The following is an 11,101-nucleotide window of genomic DNA, read 5'->3' on the forward strand; positions in this document are numbered from 1 at the left end:
TCCAGTAGGATCAACAGTGTCAAAGGCTGAGCTGAAACCAAGAATGAAAATCACCAGCATCAGTTGTAATTAAAAGGTCTGTAAAAGAACTGATTCAAAACAGTATTAGAAACAGTACTAGTAATAGTAGAATTTAATGTAAAAATGAGGAACAGCTTCACACCACCCACAGTAGCAGTAGCAGCAGCAGTAGTAGAAGTAGTAGTAACTGTACATTTTACAGTATATGGCTCAGGGCTAGTGAAGGACAGTTGAAGGGTAGCCGAACCATCTCAAATAGACAGACCTGCTATTTAAGTATATTAAAGTTAAACATATTACATCTGCTTTAAACCATTAAAGTAATGATTACATTTACAAGTATGAAAGCTGCTTTGAACTATTATAGTAACAATTAAGGTTCAAAATGTTGAAGCTAGTTTAAACTATAAAGCATTGTTGTTGATTGTTATGAAGGCAGGAAGTCATACATGCCTCGCACACAATACCTATTCACTTCCTCTTAGCGTTGAGCAATGAAAGAAGAACTGTCAACTTCATTATTTCTGCTCGAACAAACTATATATATATAGGCTATATATAGTATATATACTATATACACTTTAGATGAAGGATGCCACAGTTTAGCAAAACAAAAATTGTCATTTTGTCAGTATGATTTTCACTGATTGTTTTAATGGTAGATGTTACATTGACTCTTGGGCAAATGCATTTGATCAACTTATTTCATAAAAGATGTTTGTAGAATCAGTCTGCATGCCTAGGTGGAAGGATACCTAATCATGGAAGTGATTGGAACATCTGATTTCAATTATTTGGATGGGTGAGTGAAGACTACAATAACTAGCTGCATCCCTTAAATAGTCATTTCCTTCTGTACTTCGTTCTCCTACTGCCTACAAGGCTGAACACAACACAGCTTAATACATTAAACGCAGTGCAATTATTTAAAAAAGTGTAGCTGCATTGATAGCTACCAGTCAATCACAAGTTAGCCCCGCCCCCAAAGCATCTGCTTTATGGTCTATTTGACTCTAAATGGACCATAATGTCCTAAATGAACATAGTGCTTGATTGAAGAAGACTTGAAACTAGAGAATGAGACCATAAACTCAACGTCACAGCAACGGTGTGGATAGGAGCTGTTAACATTAAACAATTGCTGTTGTGCATGTGACAATTGATATAGCTTTTACTGTGGAAATAGTTGCACCAATAGTTGCACCGCTATCTACCATTAAGTCCATTTTGCACCGTCGACAGCAATTGGCAAAATAGGTTCTTGTGACGGATTTGTAGAAAGGCGAATAGTTGCTGCTTGCAATTTGGGAATTTCATCAGATCGTGTATCTGCATGACCTCCCTATTAGTGATATGTGTGTGTGTGTGCTCATACACGCTGCTGCAGCACCCTCTGTGTCGGTGTGTGTCTCGTCACTGTCTGACTCCTCCTCCAGAGGAGGGCTCGGGCAGACATTTGAGCCACTTGATTTTTCACCATGGTCATGTATAGATTTTTTCCTGCTTTCTGTCTGTTGCCTAACGCTGTATTTCCTTGTAACACAGCGACTACATCATGCATGATAATTTCCACTCATAAAAACAGTGACCGGCATCACATATCTCCAACCTTTCTGTCTACCTACACTGCCTGCAGGCACACTTGCCAAAAACATTGCTTCATGTTGGGACTTTAACGTGGTTTGCACTTCAGCTGGGGGAATCTATGATTTCCCTTCAACTTCAAATTTTGTTTTATCTTTGTACTTCTTTGCTTTGTCCGTTGTAGACCAAATCACTTTTTTACCCATGATCATACAATCACATCAAGACATCAGAAGGAAGAAAGGACTTTCCTTCGAATTAAGTTATTTTAATGATTTATGTGAAATCATAAATCACGGACACAGAGCTGGGAATCAGATTGCACCTCTTGAAGTCCAGTTTAGTGTTGAGCACAAAGAAAAGTGAAGCTGCCTTTTTTACCATTTCATTTCCATACTGCTGGTGATTTACATACAGTTAGAGAGCAGCTCAGAGGGCAACAACACACAGTAAAGTCAACAGTCTCCGCAGGCAGCACTACTGGTCATCACACAGTATCACTGAACAGATTCATATCAATGACTCCATTTCAACACTGATTCATATGATCAAGAGTTTCTCCCTGTAATGTGATTGAGGTGCCACCTTCCAACCTCAAGGGCAGACGAGGTTGTTTGGCACTAAACATCTTTAGAAAGGGATGTTGAAGAGGCACAGACTGTAAGAAGTGGACATAGTCATGGTGACGTTTGATTTTGAAGCCTCGAGTTCAGCCTTTTAGCCGTCGCCATCTTGGAATGTTTACAACCAGTGAAGGAAGTGACCATATTTGGACTGTGGAGGAGTGACGGGTGGATGCTATTCAACGATCAAATCCTAAAATGGTGACGTCACCATGACTACGTTCATTTCTTAGTTGGGCACAAGAGCCTGCTGTGCTTTGACATCATGCACACTTGGGCAATAATAACCTCACAAATTTGCGGCGCTGTGGGTGCTCTTTGATGACTGCAAGACCCAGGGCATGATGGGAAATCTGATCAAAGAGCTTATTGGCTCTTAGTTTTAACAACAAACACCGCTTATAGTAGAAAATGCTAATTCCTGTGTAATTCTAATTTTTGAACTTTAGAGTGTAGGTAGTTAGTCTCATGTTGTGCAATGAATGAATTCAATCTGTTAACAACCATATCTTGTGTGCTTGATAATAATAATAATAATAATAATAATAATAATAATAATAATAATAATAATAATAATAATAATAATAATAATAATAATAAATGAGCAATTACAACGTGCTTTATGAGGCTACAAATGATAGAAAGATATAGATCATTTTGAATGAGGTCAACACATTTCAGGTAGCCATATCAGGATGTAACTATTTCTGTGACTTCCTGATTCTTTGAACGCTGCGGTAAACTGTCTGACTGGACCGCAGCTTTTAGTCTCCGCCTCCTGCTGCTGCCACCCGATCTCACCCATTTACCAGACAACATGCAGTTCATCTCCAACGAGCATAATGAGACAAACCTTTTAACACTCCGTAGCTGATCCACCACAACATCCTGTGCACCCATAAAAAACTAAACCAAATTGTTTCATTTAAGAAGCCTAATGTATCAAATGAACCAAAACACTGGACTCAAATCAACAATCAAGCAAACAAATAACTTTGATAATACAATAAAGGGATTAAATGACATTCTGTCTGATTCTGATGTTGGCTCTGGCTGCGACATTTTCTGACCACAATCCACAATGTAATGTGTAATGATGAATATTTTTCAAGCAAACCTTTCCACATACAAAATACTACTCTTGTATCACTGATGCTGGTAGATGGTACCAATGATGTTCTGGTGGTTTGTCGAGTCCTCCTGTCCTAGACCATGAACATCACATGACAGTTTGTAATGTTCCCAGTTTCCTGAAGAGTTTACATGCTTTTCCCACCAGAGTGGAGATATGTGATGACCACGTCAGGTTGCCAACATGGACAAAGTAAATGTGGGAAGAAGAAACACTGGCTGAATAAGGCAGTGTGTTAATGCTACTGTACACTTTGTACTACATGATCCCCTGGTGTTCTTGGAGTGACCTCTATTGTTATTTGCATGATGGGGTTTAGTCTCAAGCAGCATTTGTGTTTTCCATGTAGTCTAGTGAAATAAGATGCATGCAGTTCATTTTCCTGACTGCAAACAATTAGACAAGATTACTTTCTTAGCGTTTACATTACCCAAATGCATAAAAACAAACTCAGAAACATTCCTTAAAAAAATACAAAATACTACCAAACTAATAACATTTCTCAAAAAGAAAGAGAGAACAAAGAGGTGCATTTTCAGAAAACAAAACCACACCAGAAAACAAACAAACAAACCAAAGGACACAGACATTGTTTGAAAAAGCATTTGTAGACCATTTTGGAGTGGTCGTCGCATCCGTCGTAGAAAACTTCCTTTGAAGCAAAATGTTGATGGTTAAAGCCGTTAAACTCATTGACAAAATCATCCTGATTTCTGTTCTTTGCAGCCCATTTCATAACAGTTTTCTCCTGTTTATCACACACAGATAAATCAATGACAGAGTTAATAACCATAAATTAGTAACATTCTCAGTAGGCTATTTTATAATAGTAAACACTATTGATCAACTTTAGCAACATTAGCATGTTAGCAGATATAGCATGTAAACAGTTTAGCTAACATTATGACAGCATTCATATGGAGGAGTGGCAACTTATAGCAGAGCGAAGTATTGTTCAACCAAAAAGTTTTACAAAACGAGGTTTGTCAGTCACATTCAACAATCTTAGTCAACTGTTTTCTGTTCAGGGTCTGTTGCCAGCATATCCCAGCATGCACAGAGTGGTGAAAGGTACCATCATGTATGAGCCAGTGCTTGAATGTGTGTGAATGGCTTTTGTTTGCATTCCTAGAAGCTCCATTTTCCCATCAAACAATAGCAACAGAGAGGGGCTACAGAAGAGGGAGGGCTAATTTACGTAGCAGTTAAGGCTGTGGCTGATGTCTACCTGCTCCTGTTACTCAGACCGGGCCCTTTGTCTGGGGCCAGGGCTTGGTCCGGGGGAACATTTGCATGCCAAGGGCCACTTGAATGTGACGCTCCCCGGATTCTCACTACCTGACATGCAAAACCAGTGGGGGACCAGTTAAAATGATGCACAGTCCACACAGGTGTACTCCAGTCAAAACACTGAGCTCCCCCCTCCCCCTCCCTCCAAACCTTCACCACTCTTCCCAAAGAGAGGTATGGAAATGAGCGCTGTGATTCTGCCAGGATACTGTAGCTACAGGTTGTCAGCTGCTAAGGGTGGGAGGTAAAGTGGTTGTCACCATAAAAGTAAAAGCAGCGTGGGTTCAAGGATCAGAGTCTGAGGGTGAGACAGAAGACAGATCAACGAGGACCCAGACAGGAAGAAGTCCAAGGATGCCGAGATCCTTCCTGGTGAAAAAAAAACGTGGGACATGTGGAGCATGGCAGTGGAAAGAAGATAACACACTATCTTCAGATACTCCTACTAAGCAGTGTCATCCAGGTTAGTTTATCCCTGTCAAGCTGTGTTGTGTTTTCTTTATAATATAATATAATTTTTATAAATAATGTATCTATATAGCACCTTTTTTTAATATGGGTTATATTATGGGTTACATTTGTGTATATATATATATATATATATATATATATATATATATATATATATATATATATATATACATATATATACATATACATACACATGCATTTTTATGTTGTTATACATTTGACCTTCTTTATTTACCCATAAAGCAAACAATTGTTTCCCTTTTTCCCCATTTAGCAAATGAACTCTCTATGGAACACATACCCTGCCGTCCTGACACCCAGCAGTCTGCGGGTGTGTCTCCGTCAGTAGCTGCCTTAGGACTGAGACTGTCAGGACCTTTGGCAGGACAAGGAGGACCAGGGTCTGACCTCAGGCCAGACTGGCCTACACTAATGCTACGGGGCTCCTTCTACCATCCCAATTCACTGGCACTGGTCAGCAGAGCAAAGGTAAGGTCAGTAGAGTTGCTGCTAGAATATGAACAAGTTAACCAATGCTCACCCAACTTTTTACTGTGTATTGATAACCGCCATCAGCTAGTGAACAGAGCAGCTGACAGTCGACAAACAACTGATTGGAGGAAATGGACTGGACTGGAAAACATGGACTGGTGTCCATGGTGGCAGCAGCTTAGTGTTAGACTCATACATGTATTCACGGTTTACAGACTGCGGTTTTAAATTTTGGCCTTCGCCATCTTGGAATTCTTTGCAATCGGTGAAGGAAGTCACCATATTTGGACTGTGAAGGAGCGACGGGTGGATCTAATGAACACAAGCAGCACCCTGAGCAGCAACCTCACTGGATCTGGATCCATCTGGATTCTGGTGGGAAGCTGTTAACAAAGTTAGCTTCATAATTTAAGGTCAACTTGTGTTGAAATCATCTTAGTAGCTAATTGCATTGGAAGTGACGATAGCGAGGTTGTGGGAGCAACCTGTCAATCATAAGTTAGCCTCGCCCTAAAAAATCCTCTGCTTTATGGCCTATTTGACTCTAAATGGACCATAATTTACTAAATGAACATCATGCGGGATTCCAGAAGACTTGGAACTAGAACAGAACAGAGCAGAAGCCACAGTATCAGATCAAAGACAATGGCAAACACAGTTTGTATGACATTGATGGATGTCAGCATATCTGGCAGAAAGAGGAAGCAGAAGGTATCGCTGAATAGCAGGAGAGTGGTGAGAGTAGTTGAACAGAAAGCCAAAGGGCAACAACGAAGAGCATATTTGCAACTGTTTAATCAGACCTAGTCAGGTGCTGAAAGGGACAGTTTAAAAGAAGTTAGATTTATTCACTGAATGGATTTAGGGTTTGTGAGAGGAAGAACTTTAACAGGTAGAAGAGAACATTGATTGAGTGGTCAGAAAGTGAACTGGCAGTGGAGGAGGGTTACAGATGTGTTATTGAGAAAGAAGGAAGGAAGGAAACAGACTCTGAAGAGATAAAGGAAAAGGGGAACAAGCGAATGCAGCTGTTCTGCTGAGACATTGTTTAGTAAAGACTTTGACAGGGGCTATGGAGGTAGAGGCGTACTTCGTAAATCTGTAAACACAGTCTCATGGCAGGTCATCACTAAATTCAAAATTCACAAATTTCATGTTCAGGGGTATGAATTGTGCATTTCTTTCGTGTCTCTCATCACTAAGAAAATGCCAATGTAAACACATGATTTAAAAACATCCATGTGACTATGCAACATCCAGAACTAGTGAGGTAGTATTAAATATTGGGTCCAACAACACAGGACTTTCAGTGTTGGACACTGCATGTCCCAAAGTGTTGTTGTGAAGTGACGTGTTGATGACGGTTTTCCCTAAACCTAATGTTTTGTTGCCTGACATTGGTTTCCTTATCTAAACCTAATGGTTTTTTTTTTGTCTAAACCTAACATTGGTTTTGTTGTTTAAAGGTAACATTCGTTTTGTTGTCTAAACCTAACATTGGTTTTGTTGCCTAAATCTAACGTTGGTTTTGTTGTCGAGGATTACACCCAGGTTACTCGCAGTTGACAAAGGCAATGCTGTGATATCCTCCACAGTGACCGACAGGTCCATGCGAGGGCAGTCTTTCCCCGGGATGAAGAGGAGTTCGGTTTTATGCAGGTTAAGCTTGAGGTGATGCGCAGTTGTCCAGACAGAGATGTCTGCCAGACATTCCGAGATGCGAGTTGCAATGTGGGTGTCAGAGGTTGGGGAAAAAGAGAGGAACAGCTGGGTGTCAACAATGGTAGGAGAATCCATTTGATGTGATTACAGAGCCCAGTGATCTGGTGTATAATGAGAACAGAAGCGGTCCTAGTACTGAGCCTTGAGGGACACCTTTGTCCAGAGAACAGGGTTTGGACATAGAGCCATTCCATGTGACCTGAAAGGTGTGATTTGTCAGGTATGACGTGAACCAGGTTAGAGCAGAGTCAGTTATGCCAAATTCAGCCAGGGTGGAGAGGAGGATTTGGTGGTTGACTGTGTCGAATGCAGCAGATAGGTCGAGGAGAATGAGAACGGACTCTGGTGTCTCGCAGGGTCTCAGTCACTGTGAGGAGGGCCGTCTCAGTGGAGTGAGCAGTCCTGAATCCTGATTGAATCAGGTCAAGGGAGGTTGTTCTGTGAGAGATAGGATGACCGTTGTTTGTAGGCGGCACGTTCCAAGGTTTTAGAGAGGAATGAAAGAAGAGATACAGGTCTGTAGTTTCGGAAGTCAGCAGCATTTAGGGTGGGGTTTTTTAGGAGTGGCTACACTGTGTTCAGGAGTCAGGAAACTTACCACATTGCTAATTGTTAGTAGTTTTTGATTATTTTGTATTATTTGGTGTTTCTGCTGCTTAGAAATATATTTACAACTGAATCAAATGAAAAGTTCTGAACATTTCATTAGCTTATTCAATTGCAATTGTTCTTATTGTAATATATCATTTTAAAGGCTGTTTTGTTCAGCATCCATCCCTCAGAGGCTGCGTTTGAAGTCTGAATGCGTCACAGCAGCTGACAATGCTGTGAAATTATAAAGACTCCTTCAAATGTAGCCTAGGAATACAGCCTTCTTTTCCTGATTCAGAGGGTCCAACTGATGGATCCTTCAGGCCCCAATTTATCCCAAGATTCATTGTGTGTCGGTGATGATTGGATTTGAATCAACACATAATACACAGAATACACTCTCAGCCTGAAATATATCATGAAGCATATCCTCCATCATGATATAAAATGAAAGTATGGATGCTGAATTGTGACAAAACTTGTGTAATGCAACGAAAACCCCTGATGCTGATTGATGAGTTTTATCCATATTGTCATATTTTTTGTCTTCCTACCAGCCCCGTCCCCGGTCCTCCCCCAGCAGAGGGGACTTTGTGTGCTCAGTGTGCCACAAGATCTTCCCTCTGCAGCGCATGCTGACTCGACACCTGAAGTGCCACAGTCTGGTGAAGAGACATCCATGTCGATTCTGTGGCAAAGGCTTCAACGACACCTTCGACCTCAAGAGACATATGAGAACACACACAGGTATGCAAGGAACACACGCACACACACACACACACACACATACACACACAAACACTGCTGCAGCCTATAAACTTTCTGAGAAAATACACTGTGGCAACGTCTTTAAGGTTTAGACATCTAAACTACATAGTTAAGAACTATGAGGTTCTTACGGTTTTGCCCTGTCCACCACCCAGACCTTCTACCTACATGGATTATTTGAAGTTAATTTGTAATACATAAAGAGCGAACGTAATCAAACTATAATTCACAATGCAGGTTATGTGTGAAGGTCAATTTTTGGGAGACCAGGCTGAACATGCGCAGGAACCAACAACCCTGTTTCGTCCCCCCTCTGCAGGTATTCGTCCCTACAAATGTGAGCTCTGTGAGAAAGCCTTCACGCAGCGTTGCTCCCTGGAGTCCCATATGAGGAAGATTCACGGCGTTCACCAGCAGTATGCCTACCGCCAGAGACGCTCCAAGATCTTTGTGTGTGAAGACTGTGGGTTCACCTCAAACCGCCCTGATGAGTACTTCCTCCATGTGAGACAGTGCCACCCTGGCAGTCCTGCCCTCCGGAGGTACTACCGCCGCCAGGCCCATGAAAACAGCAGCTTTAATTCAGCAGACTGTAAACTCAACCCCTATTTGTTGTACTCAGCCCCTGCATACTACATGTAGCACTCAGTCTAACTCACAACTACATTGTAGTGTAGCTTTTCCATCAGCCTTTCAGGATTGAAAATCATTTTTGAATTTGTATTCAGCTGTGTCACACTTATACCTTTATGCAGTTGATTCGATTGCTTTTTAACTACTACTTTTAGTGTTTTTTCTTGCACTGTTTACTGTTAAAATAAAAATGAAGGATCAAAAGTTGTTCTCTATGTCTTTTTTTTTAAAGGGACAGTGTGTAACGTTTTAAGTAATTTATTAGCTAAAATCAATATCTTAATTCATAAATAGGTCCTCATAAGTGTATAATTACCTCAATAATCTGATTTATCAATAATCTGATTTATCCTCGTAAGCAAAGAGTTTCTTATTTGTATTTACATTGGACGGGTAAGTCCTCAAGAGGCTTCCATGTCGTTCCGCCATTTTGAAGACTATAACCGCCGGAGAGGGACAAAACACCTAAATGCGATTTCATTCAGAGCCAGCGTGACTGAAAAGAGATCAAATCAGCGAGAGAGAGACACTTCCGGACGCACAGGGTGCAGGCAGGACCAGCCCTCCCCCGGGGCGGACAGCGACTTTTACGGAGCTTTTTCACCCGCCCGTTTGGACGTCTCGGACACGACCTCTCGCCTTTTACAGTCAGTGTTGTAGAGCAATATAAGCACCGCATTATGTTTGTTGTGTGTCTAGTTGTTAGCTGATGCTATAGGCTACGCCATAGTAATGGAAGGCTACCAAAAACAAACCAGTATAAACATGGCAACAAAAACCACTATCTTGCTTGAGCAGTAACTACGCACTTGTTTGAAATATCAACCTCATCACCTGAAAGAATACTGGTGAAGGGGTATTGGATGACATGTTGTCATAGTTTCTTGGTACATAACGGCTCCCGTAGTTGCAACAAAGCGATGCGCCAGAGAGCACTATTCGTTTGAATGCAAAATACAATTTCACCACTTTACAAGCGTGACTTTAATGTTCTGCCTGAATTATGTCAATGCCTGATATAAGCCTTTATATGCTACATATCTTCAACCCTACATCTCCACTAAGTTTGTCTTTATGTATGCTCACACCTTTCACACTGTGGTCCATTATTCCATCCGGTATTATACAAATATCATGGTCATTATTGCCAACCTTAGTTTTGTATTGTAACTCCAGGTTCTATGAACTCTTTCAGAGCTGGCTCTATTTGGTTCATCTATGCACATCCCACAGTTCTGCTCCCTGTTCAAACCAGTATTTCTTCTGCTAGCGAAGCTGGAGCCACATGAGCAGACAGATCCCAGGTCTACTACGCCGTATAGATTCTAGTTGAGACAAAGAGACTTTGGTTATGTCCCAGTTAACACCATATCAGTTACCCTCTCTACACTGCACAGCACTGCTGCTGCTACTGAAGAGTCGGGAAGTTGATTCTATACCCAAGGGTCCCAATGAAGACCACTAAGCTTTGATACTGGATGAGCAATGCTTTACCTACCTTCTAGCACATTAAACACTGAATGAGTCAGGGAAGACTCAGATACATCTTGCAGATGGAAACAAATGAAAGGACACATATGTCTGCCACTATCGTCCCTCTGAGGAGGGCCAAGGATGAGGATAAGTGTGTGATCTCTGTGATGGACAAACAGCTGATACATCCTCCTTTTACATGCATACAACATACTGAAACAATGCAGAGTTGGTGAGACACTATCTGTCTCATCCTGATGAGAGAAACGATCCTACATTTAAAGGAGTGAAATACTTCAGG

General features: G+C 41.2%; 1 protein-coding gene across 1 annotated transcript; it reads left to right on the forward strand.

Annotated features, from left to right (window-relative positions):
• Positions 1–5,520: 5,520 nt before the first annotated feature.
• Positions 5,521–9,388, forward strand: LOC311025420 (transcription factor Ovo-like 2). The gene is made up of 3 exons (XM_084028313.1): positions 5,521–5,610; positions 8,484–8,673; positions 9,014–9,388. Exons 1-3 carry the CDS (start codon positions 5,554–5,556, stop codon positions 9,334–9,336), a joined length of 570 nt encoding a protein of 189 aa, XP_083884439.1. The 5' UTR covers positions 5,521–5,553; the 3' UTR covers positions 9,337–9,388.
• The last annotated feature ends 1,713 nt before the right edge of the window (positions 9,389–11,101 follow it).

Source organism: Eutrigla gurnardus (assembly GCF_963514095.1).
Source record: "Eutrigla gurnardus genome assembly, chromosome: 15".
Classification (NCBI taxonomy): domain Eukaryota; kingdom Metazoa; phylum Chordata; class Actinopteri; order Perciformes; family Triglidae; genus Eutrigla; species Eutrigla gurnardus.